This window comes from Pleurodeles waltl, chromosome 6, assembly GCF_031143425.1.
Source record: "Pleurodeles waltl isolate 20211129_DDA chromosome 6, aPleWal1.hap1.20221129, whole genome shotgun sequence".
Lineage (NCBI taxonomy): Eukaryota > Metazoa > Chordata > Amphibia > Caudata > Salamandridae > Pleurodeles > Pleurodeles waltl.
The window spans coordinates 1,592,037,327-1,592,062,913 of NC_090445.1; the positions used below are offsets into that span (position 1 = coordinate 1,592,037,327).

General features: G+C 44.8%; 1 protein-coding gene across 4 annotated transcripts in view; it reads left to right on the top strand.

Moving 5' to 3' along the window:
* The window catches only part of EXD3 (exonuclease 3'-5' domain containing 3), a 1,916,540-nt gene that overhangs the window by 1,092,730 nt on the left and 798,223 nt on the right, over window positions 1-25,587 (top strand). For all 4 annotated transcript variants that reach the window (XM_069241413.1, XM_069241412.1, XM_069241414.1 and 1 more), the window contains 3 exons: window positions 6,766-6,976; window positions 8,787-8,935; window positions 12,030-12,203. In XM_069241413.1, the coding sequence (XP_069097514.1) occupies window positions 6,766-6,976; window positions 8,787-8,935; window positions 12,030-12,203 (534 nt within the window). The remainder of the gene's footprint in view (window positions 1-6,765; window positions 6,977-8,786; window positions 8,936-12,029; window positions 12,204-25,587) is intronic.

Genomic DNA, 25,587 nt, shown 5'->3' on the forward strand with positions numbered 1-25,587 from the left:
GTATGCTCTCTCCTCCTAATGTGGCTACGGAGGAGGGGGCTTCTTTCGCTATGGTGGTGCGTAGGGCAGCTGAGGTCTTGGACCTAGATTTGCCTACGGTGCCAGTCAGGACAAATATCCTGACAGAAGTGCTTCAGCCGGGGGTGTCAACATTGGAACCGTAGTTGCCCTTCAATGAGGCTCTTACAGACGTCCTTCTGGGTATGTGGTCCAAACCCAGCACAGGGGCTCCTGTGAATAGGACGGTCGGCCGCCGCCATCGACCCGCTCCCAGCTACCCTAGTTTCCTGACACAACACCCCACTCCTGAGAGCTTGGTTGTCCAAGCCTCTACTTCCCGTGGTGCCTTCCCTTCCGCTCCCCCAGATAGGGAATCCAAGAGGCTGGATCAGCTTGGGAAGAAGATGTTTTCTTCCTCCAGCCTGGCATTGAGGTCTGTAAACACTTCTTGTCTATTGGGCCGTTATTCCCATACTTTATGGGATACAGTGGCGCAAGTGCTGCCCCAGGTCCCGGAGGGCGTACGGGACACCCTCACTCAGGCTGCAAAGGATGGGAGAGATGCAGCCAAGTTAACAATCCGCTGTGGCTTGGATACGACCGACTCGCTGGGCAGAGTGATTTCATCATCAGTGGCCCTTTGTCGCCACGCCTGGCTACGTTCTACTGGGTTTTCAGGGGATGTCCAGTCCAGCTTGATGGACATGCCCTTTGATGGCTCTCGCCTTTTTGGCGAAAAGGCAGACTCCGCGCTTGAGAAGTTCAAGGATTCTCGAGCCACGGCCAGATCCTTGGGCCTTTCAACGCCGGCACGACAGCAGTCTGTCTTTCGCCCCTTCAAAGCTTCGGGAGGGGCGTGGTGCCACACCAGCCACAATTTAGCCACCGTCCTCAGGCTTCACAGCATCCCGGAAGAGGACGTTGTCGTGGTACCATCAGACCCAGAGGGTCTGGCCAGAGGTCGACCGCCACACAGCCCCCCTCCACTGCGCCCAAGCCCTCCTAGTGTGGTTCTGCAGGATCACGTCCGTCCAGTTGGAGGGAGGATTCGTTTTCATCTCCCTCACTGGCTTTCCATCACCACGGACAAGTGGGTCCTGCAGATCATACAGAAAGGCTACTCCCTTCCCTTCCAGTCTTTCCCTCCTCCTATCCCTCCTACAAAGGAATGGCTGATGGAGGACCATCTAGCTTTGCTCCACAAGGAAGTTACCGCTCTTTTGGTCAAGGGAGCCATAGAAAGAGTCCCGATATCTGAAGTAGGCAGTGGTTTTTATTCCCGCTACTTTCTGATTCCCAAAAAGAAAAAAGGCCTTCGCCCTATTTTGGATTTAAGGGACGTCAATCTCTTCCTCAAGAAGGAGAAATTCAAGATGCTCACTCTTGCTCAGGGTTTGTCTGCCCTAGACCAAGGAGATTGGATGGTAGCGTTAGATTTGCAGGATGCGTATTTCCATATTCCTATCCTGCCAAGCCACAGGCGTTACCTGCGGTTCAAGGTGGGCCACGAGCACTTTCAGTTTACTGTGCTTCCTTTTGGTCTCACCAGTGCCCCTCGGGTGTTCACAAAGGTGATGGCGGTAGTGGCGGCTCATTTGCGCAGGTCAGGGATTTCAGTCTTCCCCTACCTGGACGATTGGCTGTTGAAGGCTTCTACGCCCCAGGCTCTCGTCACCCACCTCCAGACGACGGCAGACCTCTTGCATTCACTGGGGTTCACTATAAATGTGCCGAAGTCCCACCTGACTCCCTCTCAAAAGCTCTCTTTCATCGGAGCTGTTCTGGACACAGTGCAGTATCGGGCTTATCCTCCCGATCAGCGGGTTCAGGATATTCAGGTTATGATTCCGATGTTTCGGCCTCTATCCTGGATCTCGGTGAGACAGACTCTGAGGCTGCTGGGACTCATGGCTTCCTGCATCCTGTTGGTCAGGCATGCCAGATGGCGCATGAGGGCTCTGCAGTGGGACCTGAAGTTCCAATGGGCACAGCATCAGGGAAATCTTACCGACGTGGTTCAGATCTCGGAGAGGACTGCGGAAGATCTTCAGTGGTGGTTAGTGAACTGTGAGTGGATCAAGGGCAGACCCCTCTTCCTTCCCCAACCAGATCTAACGGTGGTGACGGATGCGTCACTTCTGGGATGGGGCAGCCATCTGGGGGAGGTGGAGATCAGAGGTCACTGGTCTCCGGCGGAAACCGGGCTCCACATCAACTTGTTGGAGCTTCGGGCGATCCGGCTAGCATTAAAAGCATTTCTTCCTGTTGTGAAAGGGAAGGTGGTGCAGGTGTTCACGGACAACACTACCGCAATGTGGTACTGCAACAAGCAGGGCGGTGTGGGGCCGTGGACCCTTTGTCAAGAGGCTTTACGTCTCTGGACATGGCTGGAACAGCAGGGCATGGCCCTGGTGGTTCAACACCTGGCAGGTTCTCTGAACGCCAGAGCAGACGAACTCAGCCGAAAATGCTTAGAGGATCACGTTTGGTGTCTCCATCCGGAGGTGGCGCAAGGACTCTTTCAGCAGTGGGGAGAGCCTTGGTTAGATCTGTTCGCCTCCGCAGAGAACGCGCAATGTCAGCAGTTTTGCGCGTTGGAGTTTCCAAGGGGGCTATCGCTAGGCGACGCTTTTCGTCGCGAGTGGAGTTCAGGCCTCCTGTACGCTTTTCTGCCTATACCACTTCTGCCCAGAGTTCTCAAGAAAATCAAGAACGACCGGGCCCAAGTAATCCTTGTGGCTCCGGATTGGGCACGGAGAGTTTGGTATCCAGAGCTTCTCAAAATGAGCATCGGTCCTCCAATCAGGCTGCCTCTTCGGGAGGATCTTCTGTCGCAGCAGCAGGGGAAGGTTCTCCACCCGAACCTGTCAACTCTGCGCCTTCATGCGTGGAGATTGAGCGGCGACATTTGATGGTTTATGACCTCCCTCCCGAAGTCTGTGATGTTATTCTGCCAGCCAGGCGTCCCTCTACTAAGTCGATCTACGCCTGCTGTTGGAAACGTTTTGTTTCTTATTGTTCAGAGAGGTCTATTGATCCTCTTTCTTCTTCTCTGTCTAACATCCTTTTGTTTATTTTGTCTCTCGCCCAGCAGGGTTCCTCCTTGGGGACTCTCAAGGGCTATCTTGCAGCCTTATCGGCTTTTCTTCAGTTGCTTGATCAACCATCTCTGTTTAAATCACCTATAGTACAGAGATTTTTGAAAGGGCTTGTACATCTGTTCCCGCCTGTGCCTTTCGGTATGCCCCAGTGGGATCTTAATTTGGTTCTTACCTTCCTTATGTGTGCGCCTTTCGAGCCCTTGCATAACTGTCCTCTCCGGCTGCTCACTATTAAGACAGCCTTTTTGGTGGCAATTACATCGGCCAGGAGAGTGAGTGAGCTGCAGGCTTTATCTTCTAAACCTCCTTATCTAATGATATATCCTGACAAGGTGGTGTTAAGAACTCATGCCTCTTTTCTCCCCAAGGGGGTGACCCCTTTCCATCTGGGTCAAAGTATCACCCTGCCCACCTTCTTTGCGCCACCGCATCCCTCTAAGGAAGAGGAGCGTCTCCATCGACTGGACCCAAAAAGAGCGTTATCGTTCTATCTTGACCGCACTAAAGAGTTCCGGGTGGACGACCAACTCTTTGTGGGGTACGTTGGTGCAAAGAAGGGTCGGGCGGTACAGAAATGATCCATTTCGCGCTGGGTCGTTCTCTGTATAAAAATATGCTACGCTTTGGCGAAGAAGCAGCCTCCCGAGGGCTTGAAAGCTCATTCCACTAGGGGGAAAGCTGCTACCACTGCGTTAGCACATGGTGTACCGGTGGTGGACATATGTCAGGCCACAGTGTGGGCTTCTTTACACACGTTTGCGAAGCACTACTGCCTGGATAGCCAGGTGAGAAGAGAGGGGCATTTTGCCCGTTCTGTCTTGCAGGACTTCCTAGTTTAAAAAAAAAAAAAACTTCTTCAGACACACCACCATGGGTTATAGCTTGGGTATCTATTCTAAGCTAAGGAAGCTGCAGCTAGAAGTCTCTATCAGATGAACAAGTTACTTACCTTCTGTAACGAGGTATCTGGTAGAGACTCTATCTAGCTGCAGATTCCTTACACCCGCCCAAGCCTGCCCGCTCTGGGGAAATATTTTCTCATATGCATATGTGTATATATATGTATATATATATGTGTTTCATTTTGGCAACTTTTGCCTTTCTTACAGGCATGATAGTGTTTTTCTCCAAACAGTCAAAGAGGTTAAGTGTTTTAGTTGGTTCTTCCATGACTCTGTGCTTCTGGCGCGGGATGTTGTGGAAAAGAACTGACGTACGCGCGCCGAGACGGCGTCTATATAGACAACCATGACGTCATAGACGACTCTGACGACGCACGCGGATTCGAACAACGCCGTACGACAGCGCGCGCAGGGTACTGCTCACAAAAAAACTTCGCATTCGAAGCTGACGCCAGGGAATTCTAAGGTAAGGAATCTGCAGCTAGATAGAGTCTCTACCAGATACCTCGTTACCGAAGGTAAGTAACTTGTTCTTTTGCACTGTGTCCACTTTGAAAATAGCTTATTGCCATTTTTACAAAGACTGTACATGATATTGTTTTCATTCAAAGTTCCTAAAGTATCTAAGTGAAGTACCTTACATTTAAAGTATTAACTGTAAACCTTGAGCCTGTGTTTTTTTCAATAAACTAAGAAAATATATTTTTCAATATAAAAACCTATTGGCCTGGAGTAAGTCTTTGAGTGTGTGGTCCTCATTTATTGCCTGTGTGTGTACAACAAATGCTTAACACTACCCTCTAATAAGCCTACTGCTCGACCACACTACCACAAAATAGAGCATTAGAATTATCTACTTTTGCCACTATCTTACCTCTAAGGGGAACCCTTGGACTCTGTGCACACTATTTCTTACTTTGAAATAGTACATACAGAGCCAACTTCCTACAGGTTGTACTCTACATAGAAATCTGCTACACATTGTCCAAGAAGAAACTCCCTGAAAGTTTGCAGGCTCATTCCAACCTGGCTAAGGCCATGACCACTGAGTTAGCTCACTGAGTTCCCATTCTGGATAGCTGTCAGGCAGCCACATGGACATCACTTCACACGTTTACAAAGTACTGCTCCCAGAGACAGTCAGGACCGGCGTGATGGGCATTTTGCCTGTTTGGTCGTCTGGGACCTTTTTCTCTAATCAGTGTGCAGGCCCTCCTCCCAGGAAGTATTGCTTGGGTATCTATCCAAAGGAAAGCAATCTGCAGCTAGAAGTCTATTAGATGAACAAGTTACTTACTTTTGGTAACACCTTATCTGGTAGAGACTATATCGAGCCTCAGATTCTTTACTGACCCTCCTGTCCTCCCCGCTCGGCGAACTGTGATTTCCATCTCAAGAGGTCCTTGATTACCTCACTTTTGGCACACTGGTCACAATTCCTCAGTGTGGCTCTGTGCTCCTGATGCCAAATGTAATCACGAATGAGTGTTCTAGGGTGGCACAAAATAGGTATCGCTCATGTTATTTCTGGTGCGGACTATGCCAAGGCGGAGCCAATTGGCTCTTCTTGCTGCCAAGCAGAGGTACTGCTCGAACGTTTCTGGATCCAGTCTGACACCTGCGAAAGATTCTAAGGTTTATTTGCATGTCTTTCAGTTTCCCTGATGCCTATTTGCACATTTGTAAATGAGGGGAGAAATTGATGTACTCTGACCTTAATGGTTGACACTCGAAACGCTTGTTTACACAGAGCTCTGATGAAATGTGCCCCTTTTAATAATGTCTTTTAATTTAGTTTTATGATGGCTCAGTGTTCTGGATACGGTCTGTAGTTAGCTGATTTGAACTGCCTATTTTCACAAGATGGCGATGAAACTTGTCCACATTGCCATGCTTGTATGCTAATTTCTGTTAAATGCCTTGTATGGCTCACATTTGTAAAGCTAATTAATTTTTGGTCTTAAATCAAACAAGAACGATGATACATCTGTTTTATATGGTAAGAAAGTTTATGTTAGACCTATGGAGAAAGTATATCTGAAGTTGACCTGTACCATTGATTTTAGGAGCACATTGTATTTTTTTTTTAAGTAACTTCATGATGTAATACACTCCCAATTGAGTTATATGTAATGTTATAGTGTTACGTTTGCCTTGTCAGCAAAACATCAAACTAATACACTACAGTACACACAATAGAGTGTGTTACACAGCACAACAGCTGTGATTTTCATATTATATAGCAGTTTATGTAAGATTATATGACAGTTTAGGAAAAAGGAAGATGATGGTATCTGGCCACTCTGTGCTGACAGCATAGTCTCAGATGAGAATATACTCTGTGTATCAACTTGTACTGCTGCTGCTTATGTTGAACCTGTTCTGTATGGAGTGCGAGTCCGTTGATAAGCTGACATGCTCAGATCTATGCTTTCTTGATCATGTACCTTTAAGTGCTACATACATGGAAAGAGGTGCCTTTGGTTAGGTGACTGAGTGCCTAAATAATAATTTTTGGTACATTAAATGAAGGTATTGCGATATGTGTAACGTTGAATATGGTTACTAAAAGAAAGCAGTACATGACTTTTTAGATGCTAGCTGATGTTTTGTTGGGGGCTGTCTGTTCTAGTCCCTACCACCTACCCTTTAGTACTAACACAGACTTCTATTGTCTTGGCTTCTGGTTGGAAACCTTTACATTTTTTTCCTCCTGCCATTGAACCGATTTGCCTATTTTTTCCTCCCTTCTGCTTCAACAGATTCAGAAATGCCACAGTGGTAGACGGGAGAGCGCGAGAACTGTAGATGCCATGCCAGAGTTACCAAGTTCTTCTATTGGAGGCTACAAGCAGCCTGAGAAGGGCCTGAGTCTTCTAGTGCAGCATGTACTGGGGAAACCGCTCGATAAGACGCAGCAGCTATCTGACTGGGAGAAACGCCCTCTGCGTGAGGAGCAGATACTCTACGCAGGTCCGTCTTTTGTATGTTAGTTGCCATTCTGCAGAAAAGATGTATATGAATTATACAGTATAAAGTGAGCAAATACAGTAACATTACAATTAGAAATCATAATTCAAGATGGTTGACAGTGGCCTCCAAAAAACAAACCAGGATCTATGTAGCCATGTTTCCCAACACATACCAATCACCCCCCCCCCCACACACACACACACACACACACACACAGCCAAACCCCTTCTGTCTCTTGTCTGGCTTTCCCACGTTCTGTCATTTGTATGCAGCTCTGATTCTCTGATGGCTTTGTAGCACCCTTTTGGTACTGGGGAGATTCCTTCTTTTGCTGTTCTTTGAGGCTTCAGGTTTTCACTTCTTGTGGAGAAGTAACAAGAAAATGTATGTCTTTTGAAGATTGTACTCTCTTGGACTTCAGGCCCCTATGCAAATATCTGTTCCAAGTGCTAGAACGCGTCAGGAAATTTTACACAAGGTGTGGGAAAATATCTGTTCCAAGTGCTAGAACGCGTCAGGAAATTTTACACAAGGTGTGGGAAAACTTTAATGCACTGGAGAAATCATTTCTATATTTTTAAATAATCAAATGCATGTATTTATCTACCAAACCCACTCCTTGCAACTGCTGTTTTTTTAATTATCCATTCTGTTCTTCTGTTGAGATGTTTGATTTTCGTTGTTGTATTAACTAGTTTTTTTTAAAGCTTTCCTTTCATGCAGAATTTTGCTGTGTGTTGGTTGATGCTCTTAAACCTTATTGACCTGATCTGTGATCATTTATGCATGAATTTATTTTCTTTTTAATTCCACTGGTTCCGAAAGTTAGATCTACCTTTGCTACAGATTCAAGTCAGTAAAGAAAAGGTATGCTTCAGACGCTGTAAGAGCCATAGACCTTTGAGAGGGATTGAAATTGGTGCTAAAATTGCATCATTTTATGTGAAATTCTGAATGAACGTTACTATTCATGAGGAAACATTACAAGACCTGTGGCAGTCTTGTGTTTAGACGCAGACATTGATTGCCACCATGGAAGTGCTTGGGACGCCCAGTAGACGGTACATTGAAGATTGTCATGTGAGGCACACTCGGTGATGTGTTTTGTGTTAGGTTTCTGTTGGGACAGTTTAGTTATTTTTATTTGCATAGAATCTCTTTACTGTATGCAAATCCCTTCTGCTACTATTAATGAGTGTACTGAGGGGAAACACCTGCCTTAGGGAGAATTTCAATAGTGATTTTATGTGGGGCCAGCTCCATCCCACTAAGTCAAGTGAGACAGGCCTTTAGTGTGAACCTCTGAATGCAGGGCTAGTGTACAAGCCAAAAGGTTGGTAAGCGGCCTTCCTTGTGTGTGAGGAGTGTAATATTAGAAAACCCAAAAGCTGCACTTGAGCTAAGTAGAAGAGATGGAGAATAAGCATCCTTGATTGGATGTACTAACCACAAACCTTGTTTGAACAGTCTTTGTCTTTATGTTTTTAATAGTGCGAGAGTTGAGCAGTCATGTTAATGAGAATGGAGTGGAGCAAACTCTGGGCAGATGCTCGTTTGGCCTCGAATTTGGTGTTTTTGTTGGTCTTCATAGCTTATTGAATACAGAGAGGTTTTGTAAGGGAAGCAAGTGTTTTCATTTTCCAATATATAATCACGCTTGAACTAGCTTTATAGCAAATGAATACAACTGAAGTTATTGTGCATTATTGAGATTTCCAGTATTCCACCAGAGGCAAGTGCGTAAACCTTTGCTTATTTTTGTGTCTTATTTTATCACCTTCCTGTAACTCCTCCATTTTATTTTGCACAGCCTGTGATGCCTACTGTCTATTAGATGTTTACGGGGCACTATGTTCAGACCCCGCCCGTCACGGCTTGAGCATAAATTTGGCAGATTGTCTGGATGGAAGCCAAATCTTGAAGCCAAAACAAAAAACAGAAAAAACTTTCAAGTCTAAGGTCAGTAAAAATCCATCACATTGCCATAATCACTTTCTTGTGCTGTGCCCTTTCATGGCCAGAATAACGTAATGGCTAGTCAGTTGCAGTAGTATATTGTGGAATTATTGCTGTAGGCCTGGTCACCACCCTTCTACAACAACCTTATTAAAGTAAAGCAAGCTTTATGCATCTTATGATACCGTGAATCACACGAAATCCCTTTAAAAACTAAACAAATGAGGCAATTATATGGCACAGCCTTGCAAAAAATGTGTTCCTTTTTCATGACAGAGGTTAGCAAGTGCACATAAGTTAGAGAAATCCTCAATACCAAAGTAGGACGTACTGCGTGCAGAGAGAGGGGTCCTCTCAATCACAACTGTTCAGCATTTATGGGTTTCCTTCAGCACGCATGCCGAAGCATTACCTGGTGTAGTTGAAAATATATGCTGATACTGAAATTATTTTCCAGTTTGAGAACTGAGTCAAACATCCAAGACGACCTAGGCAATATTGCATTGTATAAAAAAAATCTTCCTCTCTCTCAATGGAACTAAAACAGTCTTAACTCAGCCCTGAGCACCAAACCAAACTATGTCCTTTTTCTGGCAGTACCTCTCCCTAATGGATACCTGCTCAAGGATGTCTGCAGGACAATGATCCCCAAGCATGGATCGACTAATTAGACACTGGGAGGGGGTGACTTCACCAGGCATAAGGAAGTGCTATCGCCAATTTTTAAAAAAATCCGATTTTCTGGCCCCTGGGGGTGAATGAGGGTGTTCATCTCCACCCCCTCCCCCAAGGGTGCACGCAGAAAGACTACCAGGCACAGTGGAATAGATAAAAAGGTGGCTTCTCTGACATCGGACCATGTCTCCACACCAAAACCCCAACAGACCATAAAGACTACTACAAAACTAGAAAATTATTTTTGCATAAAAAAGATGTCCAGCAGCCTGCCCAGACATTGGGCCAGTCCCAACCCTATAATGAGCCCAGCAGTCTGTCTTCTTGCCCTGACATATGAGGAAATCCACTAGTTACCAGGGAATAATAGTCAGAAAAATGGTGGAGATGACACACCCTTGAATAGGGACACCCCTGCCCCCCCCCAAGAGACATGGGAAATTGACAACCCCAGGCATGGGTAGGCACACCACTTAAAAAAAGAAAGTCTTTCTGCATTCCTGGGCTTTACGTCCACTCTAACCCCCATGAGGTGGGGGGCGGACATAAAGAGGATACTAGGGATATAAAAAAAAAAAAAGAAAAACAGAAAATGGGGGATCAACCACCCCCTCCCTCCCCTGCCAAAAACCCAAAAGTGTTTATATCCCAGGGCCTAGAGCATCTCCATGTCAAACGAGAGGAACTTTTAGGCATATTTTAGAAATATGGGCGGAGAGAGAAGCATCAAATCCCAATTTCCTCTCACTGGCACTGGTGTTAGTTCATCTCTAAGGTCTTATAGAGACAAGTCATTTGCAGTCATAACATGCGCCACAAAAGATGGAGCCATGAAGAACAGAGGAGGTTTGTTCCCCAAATAAGTTTCTATGATGTGAGCTAGTGAGATCTGGGACCCAAGCTACATCTAAGAAATGGTAGAGATATCAGTAACATTGCTTTGAACTCTTAAGTTTATGTCCTTTTGGTTGAACTTTCAGTGCATGTTGAAAGATCCAACTCAGAGTTCTAAGACGGGAATTCTTCAAATCTCCAGAGAAGTAGAAAAGGTACGAGAATTCTGAGTAGTTACTTTAGATTTTCAATAAATAATATATAATCTACCAGAGCACGCATCATAATAATATATATGAGGTAGGTTCTTCCTTCCAACACTTTCTACGCATTCCACTACACACGACTTCACTGAATCTTATATTTTGCCATTGGGCACCAGGAAATGAGTGATAATAATTTAACTCAGCAAGTTTTCTCTTTGGCTTGCTCACCCTTCATTATTCTTGCCATTATTGAAGGTTTGCTATTGAAGATGACTTTCTCCTATCATCTGGTCGGGGAATATGTGTACGGTATTCGATGCACCACAGCAGATCCCATACAGTAGAAATATTGTTACGATCATGTTGTGGTCATACATTTGGAAAAGCCTACTCAGAAAAGATTGACCGACTATAGCTTATTGGTATGGCATGTACCATGATTCTGTTATTCATTGAGAATAAATAAAGAATGGTTAACCAAGAAAAGCACAAATCAAGTGCATTTTTTGCAGTTCTGAAGTGTGATGAAAACAAAGTTTTTAATAGACTCAAAACAAATTGAGACACAACTTGGTGGTGCACAAATTATAATTAGTCACTAAAATCCAATTTACAATATAGTTTTATCAGTAAAACTGTAGGTCTGTTGAAATTTAGTAGCTATTTTGATGGAAAATGTGCTGCTTGTAAATGACATTGCGCTACCATACCATACTTTAGTAATATATCAGTGACAGTGTGCTACCAAATGCACACCTGCTACATACCCTTACCACTCTTCTGAATAGGTGTTACTCAATTGCTAGGGTTAATTGTGTGATGCTTGGAGTTTTCACAATCCCTATGACTTCAGTGTTGTAACAGTGATGGCAGTAGCCCCACTCTGAAAGCTGATCCAGCACCACTGACTTGAAGTCACTGTAGCTCTGCAGCCTTGCTTGTCGTCATCAGATTGCTACTCTAACTTCAACCCCTCTAGTAAACTTTTTCTGACACTGTATGTGTTCCTTTCTGGTTGCAAACGCACACACTGGTACCCACACAACATCAAACACACATTTTCCAACAATAAATCTTACATGAAACAGTTTCCATATGCCAACAAATCAACAGTAGTGAAATGAAAACATTACATTCAGACAACCTTCTACATTAAGTAATTCCAGTGTATTTTTAAAACAATGAAAAGATGGTTATGTCTTAAATGACAAGTCATATTTCATAGAATGGTGTATTTCTGTATTTGATGTTGAACATGTTCTCTGTCAAGCACCCTTTTACCTTGTTTGTTACCTTTGTGTTATGTGGCTGATTCAACTACAGCAATTATGCAGTAACTGCCTTCTAATGGAAACTCAAGATTTTTTTGCCCCATTTTGCAGAAGCCGAAGCACGGTGTTCAGCCTACGGCCCCGGAACCCCCTCCTCCGGTGTCCCCCCAAGAATTCAGTGTGGTCTGTGATAATATGCTGCAAGGCCTAGGGCGCTATCTTCGTTGCCTTGGGGTGGATGTCCGGCTGCTTGAGAATGACGATGACCACAGGAAGGCTGCAGAGGTCAGACATCTAATCGCTAAGAGTACTTATGGTACTGTAGTTGCTTATCATGCTGCTGTGGTGCTCGCACTTCTACCCAGACACTAAGCTCTGCTTCCTAGTCTATCGTAACAGTCAATGCAGGTTAACCACATTCTACGGCTTTTTGGAACCGTGTCCATTTTTTAACATAGCTGTCTCGCTAAATAAGTCTTTCCTTGATAAACCACATAGTGATAACGTGTATTAACCCCATTTTAGGGCATAATACCTTTTGTGACATTCACAGTCCTTATTTATCTTCAAAGGTACTGTATGCAACTACGAATGCAAATATCCAGAGGGGAACGATGTTTAATTTACCATTTGTGATCTCTAGAAACAAAGTTGCACATGGGCCTACTCTGGGTTCTTGACCTGGAGCAAAAGGCCATAGAAGGTCTTTCTGTTAGTACTCCGATTCTTTCAATTTTCAGTTTAGAAATCCAGCAGAGAACTCATGTTGCCTGCGTGTCTAGCTCCTTGTAAATAAATCTTTCATTTGCCATTTAAACGTAATAATATAAAAAGTCCATTCTGCTAGTTATTTTTATTTTTTTAGCTAATTCCCAGATTTGGGAAGCAGTTCCTGAAGTGCCCATAGTATACGGGACGCCACATAGATTACTGCTGCAGTGCTTAATCTCTTTAAAAAAACAAAGTGCCAGGGCGCTCAGGAGGCCACTGCAGCTTGCTCCACCCGTCACCTCTGCCAGTGCTAACAATGACAGGTCCAACATAAGTACTAACCATCGCACTCCTATATGTGAGACAATCCGGTTCCAGGCCGCTCAAAGCTATAAGAATGGCGTGGGTATTATTCATATTTAATGTATATGAAAGTATTACACACTGCTAATCCCGAAATTAGACCGCACCATCATTAGTGCCAGGGCCGACAATTAGGTGCCGGTTCTGAGCATTAGAAACTACTTCCTCATTTTAAGTACTGTAGTGTGCCACAACAGGTGCTGAGCCTTTTTTTTTGTTGCTATTTGGGGTAGTTTGCGCTTTAGCCTCCATAACGTTTTGTACACATAAGCTATCCATGCCAAATTTGCATCCTTTTTTTTCCAGCATCTTGGGGATTCTAAGGTGCCCATGGGTTGTAGATGCCCCTGGAGGAAACTGAGAAAATAGGCAAAATGTAGCACAATTTGAGGTTTCTGAAAGAAATAGTGAAAAAGTGCTCCAGAAAAGTGTCTGTTTATTTTCCCTAAAAATGGCATCCACAAATGGTTTGCTGTACTAAACTCACCAAATTCCCAGCTTTCAGATACAAGCAGAGCTGAATCAAAAAAATAAATTTAAAAACAACAATTTATACCACAGTTTTAGCATTTTTTTAAAGTGGTAGCCTACTATTTTTTTTGCTTTCAACCTACTTTCAGTTTGTGGTGGAAAACAGTGTGAAACCCATGGGTGATCCATAAAAGCTATACGTTTTTGAAAAGTCGACACAATTGTGAACTCTGCAATGGATCCTATTTGTAGAACCCTCAAGCTTTTCCCAAGGAAAAGAACTGTTGAAATAAAGAAATATTGAAAAGGAGTGGGATAAAACAGGCATTTGTGACATTTTTATCTGTAATTTTTCTTAAATACAAAACAAAACACTCCCTGGTGTGGTGCCTTCTAAGTTTTATGCAGCCCCACCTCCCCCCCGGGAAGCGTGGGGTGCAGATCGAGGACTATTGTCCCACTCCCCAGAGCTGGCAGAAAGACTTAAGCCCCATTTGTTTTGGGTGGGGGCATGGGTATGCCCATTGTGGGCAGCCCACTCCTCTTTTAGATATAAAAAAAAAATCCCTAGTGTCTTGTGAGCTTTCTGCCCATCTGCTCCCCGTGGGGGCAGAAAGACTGTACCCACTTATTATATTGGGGTGGGGGCATTGGCATGCCCATTTTGGACAGCCTCCACCGCATTTCATTCTAAATAAATGTAGTCCCTGGCGCATAATGCATTTTCTGCTCCCCAGGGAGGGCAGAATAATTGAATATGCGCAAAATAATGGGTAACAAAAGCCCTTGCCCAATAGGCCACTCCCCCTCCCTGGTGTCTAGTGGGTGGATCCCTGCTTGGGGATCGCCCTCCTGCGGCGATCCCCAAGCAGGGATCCATTTAAGAAAGACACCATTGGAAAGGGTAGATTCTCCCCTTTACAGTGCTACCTCTCCTATCTGTCTCGATGCTTGGGGGCTAAGATAGCCCCCGAGGCAGAGAAAGTGAAATGAGTAGATTGGCTAATTTCACTTCCATTTTATTGAAATGGTGTCAGTGCGCCATGCGTGCTGATCGTCATTTCAGTTGAAACATAGGAACGGCCTTGGGAGATGGGGACGCGCTCCCCCATCTCCCGAGGCTGTTTCTTTGTAAAAGAAACCCCTCTAGTGCCTGCACCACAGGGATTTCAAGTGCTGATGGCTGTCCGATGCACAGAAAGGGTTAACCAATTGGTACGGAGATAAAACTATCATGAGGCAATGAAGCAATCCATATAGCATGCAAGTTCAAAATCAACACTGCAGCACATCAAAAGCAAACTGTACCTACAGTTATAAAAGCAATGCACTCGTCAAGGTAATTAGGCTGCATAGTTCCTCCTTTCATACCACTCACTAGACAACACCCTTTCCGTATAGAAATCCTTCAACATTGACTAGTTCTTTGGTGATAAGATCAACATGATGTCACTCCAAACAGACATTGCAACCACTGATGAGGATTCCGCCGGAAGAGGACTTGGATTGCAGATGAGTAACTTTTTCTTATTTCTTTTTTTTGTAAATGACGTTTTTTATTGAGTCAAGTACAAGAACATTAACTTAACATTGCCAGGACAGAGATATGCAGTTGTGAATATATATGCATAAGGAATATTGTGCTTATAAATGCATATTAAACATGTACATGAGTTAGGCATATACATCGATATAGTATGAAAGACTCCAAGTTTGAATAAAGAAAGAGAGAGGGAGAAGAGCGACAGCGATAGAAAAGGGAATCAAGTGATAGCCATGTGGAGAGAGGTAGTAGACATTAGTTACATCGAATGTAAGATGAAATAAGTATATATAAGAAGAAAAACAGGAAATATATTGACATTTTTTAAGAAGGAGGAGAAAAATCAATTTCCTTCGCAGTGGTGAGAAACTTTTTCTTATTTCATAAGCAATAAAACTTCAAACTAAAAACATTATAAAACATGTACATTATGTAAAACGTTAAAAACAACATTCAAGAAGCCAGCATATTCTAGCATAGAGCTAGTACAAATAAATACAACGTTACAGGATTTGGGCAAAATATAATGAGTTACAGAATAGCAATCCCAGATTATAGTAGTATCACTATATGCTTTTTAATTCCAACTGCTGCAATCAAGATTCTACACATAGCAAAGCAAATCAAAGAAATTTGTGATGAGAGGCAGTCAGCAAAGGCTGGCGGCAATTCTTGTTTTGCCTCAAATAATATAGGTAAAATATAGAGCTTACGTGGGTGTTCATAAAACCTGCAGAAAGATGAATGCCCTTGTTTTGCGAAGATGTCACTTGTATTAATATAGGCCCAGTTCCCTGTACTGTAAATTAATGAGGAGATGCATTTAGCTGTATAGGTTAATGGCACTTGAAATAATGGTCTTTGTCCTAGTTTGTTTGTAAAATTAAAAACGGTCTTCTGGAGTTGCTGAAAATGTGTCTTTCTATTAATAAAAAATATCTGACCAGTTCAACCTAGAATCAACAGTGATGCATAGATATGAAAAGGCATTTACAGAGCCTCTAACAGTGTTGTCAGTAAACATAATCCTAAACTTCGTATTTCTTGAGCATGTTCTCATGACGTTGAATTTATCTAGATTAGTTCTTAGCTCTGGAACATCAATGAAGGCCATGTAACATGAAATCAACTTTTGTATCCCATTGGATGTTCTATATATAAAGAACGGCATCATCCACATAAGGAAAAACAAGTATATATTTTCTGCTCAACCTTTGTGTGTCCTAGCTATTCCCTCTTAAGTTACCGTCAAAATGGTTTATATAGAGGGCAAAGAGAAAGGGAGCTGGGATATATCTTATTTTAACACCTCTTCCAGAGTTGCATTGCCCTTTTCAACTACAGGAGATGTTGTAGGTCTAAGTTTCATGCTTGCGCTAAATAATTTTGATCAGGGCATGCTCTTTTCCCATTGTTGCCATTATGTCTCACAGTTTTGACCAATTTACACAGTCTAAAGTTGTACATTTATTTACGAAGGTCAGATCAAAATATCTCTCTGGGCACTAGTATATTTCATGGGTATTAAGTACAGATTTACACATTGTTCAACTATTCCTATGTCAGGTTTAAAGCTAGATTGAAAGCATGACATAAGGATCCTTCCTGCAACTTTCATTGATGATTCTATTAATGGCATGAGACAAAAACAATTAGGTTTGATCCTAACTCCTTTTTAAAAACATTGGGATTATAATGGGATTACACCGTGAAGTTGGAATAGAATGCTGTGGCACTGCATTCAGTGCATGTGTCAGCCAAGAAGGCCACAAGTGAAGATTTCCTTATAAAGGTCCATGAGAGCCCAATTAGGGCTGGTTGCCTCATGTCTCATTACTTGAACTGGCATTTAGGGCAAATCTAACTTATTTTGTAGAAAACTTGTCAAGAAAGAAATGACTCAAACTAACTTTCACTATATTGTTTTAGCTTCTGCCTTCTTTCAGGCAGTAAAAGGCTGCTTGTTTTGTGACTGCTACCTTGGCTATACTGGATTTCCTTTGAAAAGTAGAATCAATGCAGTCTTGAGATCTTTTTAGACATGCAGTGATTGAGTGTTATTGTCCCACACATGTAGTTAATCTGGATGCAACGGTTTCAAATGCTGCATTCAGAAGTGTTTTCTAGAGCCTAGTAGTTCTGTCTTGAGATATGTTCCTCATGGAAAATCTTCATGCCTGACACCAAATGTCAGTGTTAGAATTCTTGCTCCCGGCTAGCCGAGTTTCTTATTAAATATCGCTGACTTGTTCTTCCTGAAGCTTAAATGGGGTAATTTACTGTTTAATCTACGTGCTGGTTTCTCCAGTTGTGTCATTGGAACTGGATTGTTTAAACTTAAGTTAGCCAGCATGTAAGATGTCATCTTATACCATACGTTCTTTCTGTAACAGAAGTTGTTGTTGCAGATAATTGTAAAAGGTATTCACATTTGATATCTGATCAAGCAATAAGTGCTTGTAAATTAGGATCTCTGAGATAGGCATTGACTGGAGGTTTTGGAAAGACTCTTTGTAGTTTTTCCAAAGCAAACAATTTAAAATAATTGCATCCAGTAGGCCTGAACGCAACTGCCCCAGTGCTGTTTCTGCCCTCCCAGCCCATTGGGTCCAAATATGAAGAGGGTCTTGTTTAACCCAGCCATTGCCCAAGGGGGAACAAAAAGACTTCCAAACTGCCTGCACGTTATATGAAGCAAGAAGGAATTTCATTACATCTCACATTTGGCAAAGCGTGGCACTGAGTATGTATCCCAAACCTCCCATTGCCTTCCCCAGTTGAGGTTGGGGATAATAACATTCCCAACTTGCAGCAAAGGCAGTGATTACTAACATCCTAGACCCCAGAAAGTCGTCTTCTCAAAGCTGAAGTGCATGGGTAATTTCAGGACACCCCTCTCCCCAACATTGCTCCAAGATAAACTGAATTCTGATCTCCCTCTGCATCCCCGCCCACCCCATCCAGCCTTCCAATGTGTCGGCAGGTGGTTAGATGGAATTTAAATTAAATGAATAAATACGCAGGGTTGCTGTAAACTGCTCCAGTGCTTGAGGCAGCTGCCCCTCTCCTTAGCCCAGCGTCATCTTGTTGCGAGCCAAGGAGAAGCTGGGCAGCTCACAGGTGCAAATGCATCCTATTTCCAGTTGTGAACAGAGTGCCGGGCCATCTGTGAGCTGTTCAAGACGTCCCTGGTCAGCAACATATGGTGGCCTATGGGAGACCACAGTATTTGACTGGATCTTCTTTCATCATGTGAAAAAGGCTGTGGGGCATCTGTGAGCTGCCCCTAAAAAATTGTACCCCCATACTGTTGGGCAATTAAGAGTAGTCTACCAGCTAAATATCTCTCCACCAAGTCAGAAATACCCCCATGGGCGAAGCATGCAAAGGGGCGACATTTAGCAATTTAGCACTGCACCCCTTGGGCAACAAAGCTGGCGTGAATATGCCTCTGATGTTCACAGCCATTTGGAGCATCAGAAAAAAAGAAAGGAACCTTGCAAGTGGCTTGGCAGTGGGGAAGTTGAGCTTGTGCCTGCCTCTCTATTCAGTCATTAAGAAGACTGAGGCAGTAAGGTAGACTGTTAAGAAAGCATTCGTAATTTTGTTTTTTTTTCATTACAAAATTACAATAGCCCGGTGTAATAATTTTTTGTTCTCTTGATGTTTGCGAACATTGGAGAAACATTAACAAAACAAGCATGTGTAATGCCGAGAGGCCTGGCTTATGAATAAAAGTACCTTTTGTAGCATTGATGGGTTTGGGCACTCAAGCCCATCTTTGCACTCATGCATCCATCCACTGACTCTTTCTTGCATTTCACCTTGGACACAACCGCAAACAAATCAGACACATACTCAACAACATATGCAAGATAAATGAAAAGAATACGACTATGAAAAGGAAAACATGTTGCTTTTTAAACGTAGCTTGCATATGCTTGAAATAACTAAACTAAACATAGCACGTGTGTCCATCTTGCAGAGGTATAGTACGTACTCTATCATTGATTTTGTTTTTATTTTATTTTTTATTTTTTAAGTTGCAGCGCAGCACAGCTGCCACATTTAGAACCAGTGTGGTGGCCATCATGGAATGGTAAAATGACAATACAATATTGACAATGGTCTTCTGGTATGAAGAAAGTGCCCATGTTGAAGGTGGCACACAACAGATGAAATGAGAGGTAAGCCAGGGGCCTGTCAACACTGGCTGGAGAATTGTAATATTATCTTAAGTAGAAAAATTTAAATAATAAGACAAGAAGCAAAGAAATGAAGGAGAACTACAAAAGGAGAAAAGCCAAAACCAAAGGATTGGGCAACCAGCCCTAACAAAGAAACAAACTCATTTTAAGGTGGATATGCATGTGTGATCAGAAAATGCCTTCTTTCACAGAGTAGGATTGCTAATGTGGACTGAATCACAACTCCATGCAGTACACTGTCATGGATGGAAGCTGAGTGTAAATGACACTCTGACCAATGGCATGCAGAAGAGAGTTCATTCAAAGCCCTCAATGTATCAATAGATATATATTCCCCCCCCCACTTCTTCCAGAGAGATTCTAGCAAGAATTATCTGATAGAGAGACAACTAGCCGCAGATTCCTTATCTTAGAATTCACCCCAGGTGTCAGACTGGATCTGGAAAAAACATTTCTTCAGGAGTACCTCTGCGCGTGGATAGAGGGCTTTGTGTGACTCCGTGTCGACGCTGTCCTCCAGATATGATGTAGACGGAGTCTATATAGTCCCTCTCCTGATGCGCTGACGTAAGTTTCTTCTTTTCCACGCAGCAATGCGGATCCGGGGAAGCAGTTTCCTCTGGCCATTATGGCCTTCCCTTTCACAGTATTTTCATTGTTGGAACAGTGTTTATGCCCACTGGCTTTAAGCCTTGTGGGTCCTCTGCTTGACAGATGTCTGTCACGGACCCCCACTCGGTTTGCATGTGGTGCTTAGGCACCCACCAAAATAATGATGATTGCAACTCCTGCCACCATTTGCGGCGCAAGGCGTTGCGAGAGGGTCAGATGTTGCAAGATTCTCATAGGTATCGTAGTCCTTTATCTTCTACTTCTCATCCCAGAGACCGTTCTAGGAGTCACTCGTGAATGGCTATTCGAAGTCTCCGGGTCTGCCGACGTCTCAAGGTAAGAGTTGCCCACACTCGAAGTAGTGTCCTCCTCCAGCTTCACTGCCCCTGCGCAGCTCCCTCAGATCTTCTGAAGACGAGTCTGCGTGGGAGTCAACCCTGTGCCTCCCGCCTTATCCTGGCACTGGGGTGACTCTGGCTCAGATGCAGGACTACTATTTGTCCTTGCATGCTGATTTTGGGTCTACTCCTCCCTCTGGAGCGCCTTCTGGCCCTAAGGAGGTGGTGGGTACCCCAACAGGGTCCTTACTGGTGGCTTCATCCTCCATGCTCGTTAGGCCCCTCGACTTCGACTCTGTATTCAGATCGGCACTGATGCACAGCCTCCCACGGCTCCCATTGTCTGCGCTTGTTTCCTCTCTTCCGACTCCGACTTAGGCAGTGGTGGCGCCTTGCGACTTTGCTCGACACCCCCATTGTTGTATCACTGGAGTCAGACGACACCCCTTCCAAAGTCGAGGTTTCTCCCTACCAGCGTTGATAGACTCTGGGTGTGGTGCCGTTGGTGTCAGATATTCCTCAATTGGCGTTTTCTGAGGCTCACTGTATGGTTCTTCCATCAGAGGGACCTGGGTTTCATTCTCAGCCTCTAAATTCCAGAATCATTTCACTTCAGTTGGATTGGTTGTTTGATTTGGCCATTGCGAGCAGTCTTGATTTCTTGCGGGCTTCCAACCTTCTTTTCTCTCCTGGGTTGGCTTCAGAGACTAGGTCTGCTCTTGCAGACATGTTAAAGCATGTTTCGGAAGTGTTGCATTTACAGCTTCCTTCTGTGCAATTATCCACGGAAACCTTTGCTTGATGTCTTACATCCTGACCAGTCTTCTGTGGAGCCGGTCCTCCCTTTTTGAGAGGCCCTTTATGATATCATTTTGGGAGTTTGGACCCAACCGGTATCTGGTCCCCCTGTGGAGCACTCTATCTCGCATAGACACAGGCCAGCCACGGAGGATCTGTCAATCTTCTGACGGCATCTGACTACTCAAAGTGTTGTAGTGTAAACTGCTTTGGCTGTACACAGTTTTATGCAGATTCCTCCTGTTCCACTAGAGCAAGAAGGCAGGCAGTGGGACGCTTCTGGTAGGAGGATTTTCACCTCATCTAGTTCGGCCTTGCGTTCCAGCAATATTTCTTGTGTCCTTACTTGCTTCTACCACGTTTTCTGGGACTCGCAGCATATTTTGCCTTCTCTGTATGATAATGCTAGAAATGCTCTCACCCTTTTTGTACGGGATGGTCAGCAGGCTGCCAAGCTCAGTGTTAGATGTGGTTCGGATGCCACGGATTCAGTTGGAAGGAGTATGCCTTCTTCAGTAGCGCTCTGGCGAGAACGGCGTGGTTACGTCCTTCCAATTTCTCTGACATTGTACAGGCTTCTTTGCTTGAAATGCCCTTTGATTGCACATCCCTTTTCAGTGCACATACCGATTCGGCTTTGCGCATCTTCAGAGATGCTCATGGTGGGACTTAGTTTTAGGTCCTTTTCAGTCTTTTTCTGGCTTGCTTTTGTGTCGTTCAGAGGCAGTTGTAAGTTTTTTTCCCCTGTTCCACTTTTTCCTACCGCCATTGTGGTGGTGTGTTCTTCTTCTCATGTAACACCCAGTGTGGGGTTTCCGACTCTTACAGATTCATTTGTTATTATCAAGTTCTAATACATCAAGGATTTATTACTTAATTGCATGGTTAAATGCCTCTGGTGGAGCAGGCCACCGCAGTACATTGGTTTGCTTCTAGCCAGTGCCTTTACATTAATTTAACACTGATTCCCACTATGGTGGACATGTTTTATTATTATTCAGAACCGATCTGAGTCTCATTCCTCTACACAAGGGGTTTTCTGTTATACTCTGCTGATAGGCAGGTCGCCTACAATGTATGTACTCTCTACAGGGAGTCATGTTCAGTCCTAGCTCTTCCAAGCAATTGGTGTAGGCTTTGCGCCACTCTCTCCTCCTTATTTGTTCCCTACTGGGAACTTACTCTGTGCTCCTATGGGAGTAGAATGGTTCCTTGTGTCAATAAGGATTCTAGTGCTGTTTTTTGCACGCGCCCTTTTCCATTGGTACTATGGAATAATTTTCTGCCCATTTTCCATGGTCTGCTTCCGTTGGCCATATGGTGCCTCTTTTACTCCAGATGCCTTTCATCTGGCTGTTATCTGCTCCAAGTCAGGAGCATACTCTGTTGCCATATGGGACCTACTTTTTCACTTTGAATTTGTTTTCACTTATTTACTCTGTTCTTTTGACTTTTTATTCTCCTCTGTCCTTTCGGGCGGTCATCTGAGTAGTCTCTTTCTTCCTGTGTATGTGTGTGTGTATATATATATATATATATATATATATATATATATATATATTTTACATATGAATATGTACTTGCCCAAGACAATGGTTGTATCCCTCCAACGGTTCAGCGATAGGATCCTTCCCATCTGATAGAGACTTCTAGCTGCAGATTCCTTACCTTAGAATTCCCTGGCATCAGCTTGGAATCTGGAACTTTTGCTGAGCAATACCCTTGCGCGCGCCGTCGAGTGGCGTTGTTCGGATCTGCGTGGCGAAGTCGGCATCTTTGGAACCGTTCATGACATCACGATCGCCTACAAAAAGGCACCACTCAGTTCTTTTCCTTCAGCGCCGGTTAGCGCAGATCCGGAATCGAGCTACCCTCTGTCTTTTTAAAAGGCCTTTTTTGACCTTTTCATTGAAGATTTCTTCTAGTCTGTGTAGGGTGTCATCTAGGAAGACTGGGTTCAAGCCATGTGGTGTCTGCAACCGTGCCATGTGAGTGACGGACCCCCACAAGGTATGTCTCTGGCGTCTGGACAGAGACCACGACTTGAAGTCTTGTTCCGACTGCCGGGCCATGGATCCAAAAGCAAGGGAGAGGTCCCTGAAGCTCATGCCGGCCCAGCAGTCGACGTCGGTCGGTGCGACTCCTCAGAGGTCACAGTTACAGTTGAGAAGGAGGTCGCGAGACCCACTCTAGGAGCCCCAAGTCCTCTTCATCTCACTCGAGATCCTCCAGCCACTCTGGGAAGAGGCACAAGAATAAGGACTTCGACTTCACCTTGCCCGTCGGCTGACGAGGTGAGTCGGGAACGTCGATGTTCTGAGTACAGTTCAGCAATGCCAGGGATGACTTCCAGCCTCTCCCCCTTTCTGGGAGTCAGAGCGACCCCCCCTCAACTCAAGGAGTTTTACGAGGCCATGCATCTTGTATTTGAGTGGGCTGCCACCGCTGGGTCAGCCCACTCAAGAACCCACTCAGAGGCTCCATCAGGTTCCACGTCGGCACCGATGGGGTCTCTTGAATTTGAGATTCGATACTGAATGATGCCAAGTCCACACAATCGGCCTCCACTGGCGTTGTTCCTGACATTGACACTTCCCCGCGCCACTGACACTCACCGGTGGTCCAAGCCCCATCCTCATACCTGATGATCCAGAGCTGGAACTGCGTCGTACAACACCGATTATGGCACCCGACAGCTCCATTAGGGGCCAGATCATTGCCTGAGTCTTATGCTCAAGCAGGCATTGGTGAGGAATGGGAGGGGTCTCAGGACCCTGTTGACTATGGATTGGAGCAAATGGACTGGTATGAGGAGTTAGGAGAAGCCAGTGAACTGGACACATCTCCGGATACTGGCATGCTCTCACCTCCTACCGTGGCTATGGAGAAGGGAGCGTTTTATGCTATAGTGGTGAGTATGACAGCTGAGGTCTTGGACCTACATCTGCCTGCAGTGCCAGTGAGGATTAACCTCCTGACAGAGGTGCTTCAGCCAGGGTTCATCACATCGGAACCAATGTTACCATTTAATGAAGCCCTCACTGATGTCCTGCTGGGGACGTGCTCCAGACCCAGCACAGGGGCTCCTATAAATCGGACAGTTGGCCGCCACCATCGCCCAGCTCAAAAAGATCCTAGCTTCCTCACCCAGCATCCCACCCCTGAGAGCTTGGTGGTCCAGGCCTCCACTTCATATGGCACCTTCCCTTCCGCTCCCCTGGATAGGGAATCCAAGAGGCTGGACCAACTTGGGAAGAGGTTTTCTTCCTCCAGCCTGGCATTGAGGTCCATAAACACTTCATGCCTATTGAGCCGTTTTTCCCATACTTTATGGGATACAGTAGAGCATGGTGCTTTTCGCCACTTTCAAGGCTTCAGAAGGGGCAGGGTATCATGCCACCCACAGACCAGCCACTGTCCTCTGTCAGCTCAGCATCCTATGCAGTGATGAGGTTGTGGTACCTTCAGACCCAGAGGGTCTGGCCAGAAGCCATCCACCACCCAGCCCCCCTCTTCCACAGCGCACAAGTCCTCCTTGTGTGATTCTGCAAGACAGCATCCAATTGGAGGGAGGATTCAATTTAAACTCCCTCACTGGCGGGCCATAACATCGGACAAATGGGTCTTGCAGATCATACAGAAGGGCTATTCCCTCCCCTTCCAAGCTTTTCCTCTCTTAAAAGAACGGCTGATGGAAGATCACTTAGTCTTGCTCCACGAGGAAGTTACCGCTCTCTTGGCCAAGGGAGCCATAGAAAGGGTCCTGATGTCAGAAGTAGGCAGTGTTTGTTATTCCTGCTACTTTCTGTTTCCCAAAAAAAACAAGGGTCTTCGCCCTTTTCTATATTTGCGGGACGTCAATCTCTTCCTCAAAAAGGAGAAATACAAGATGCTCACTCTGGCTTAGGTCTTGTCTGCTCTAGACCAAGGAGACTGGAAGGTAGTGTTGGACTTACAGGATGCGTATTTTCACATCCCCATTCTGCCTGCTACTAGCTGTTCAAGGTAGGCCACAAACCTATTCAGTTTACTGTGCTCTCCTTCGGCCTCACCAGTGCCCCTCGGGTGTTAACTAAAGTGATGGTGGTGGGGGTAGATGCTCATCTGCGCAGGTTAGGGGTTTCAGTCTTCCCCCACCTCGACGACTGCCTGTTTGAAGGCTCCTTCGCCCCAGGCTATCGTCACCCACCTTCAGACTATGGCAAACCTCCTGCATTTGCTGGGGTTCACTATAAACGTGCAAAGTCACACCTGACTCCCTCTCAGGAGCTCCCTTTCATCGATGCTGTTCTCCCGAGCAGCGAGTCCAGGATATTCTGGTTATGATACCAATGTTTCGGCCTCCTTCCTGTATTTCAGTGAGACAGACTCTGTGGCTGTTGGGCTTCATTGCCTCCTGCATCCTGTTATTCAAGTATGCCAGATAGTATATGAGGGTTCAGCAGTGGGACCTGAAGTTCCAGTGGGCACAGTATCAGAGGAATCTCACTGACATGGTTCAGATCTCGGAGGGAACTACAAAAGATCTGCAGTGGTGGTTAGTGAACTGTGATTGGGTGAGAGGCAGACTCCTCTCCTTTTCCCAACGAGATCTCACAGTAGTGACAGATATGTCACTTCCGGGA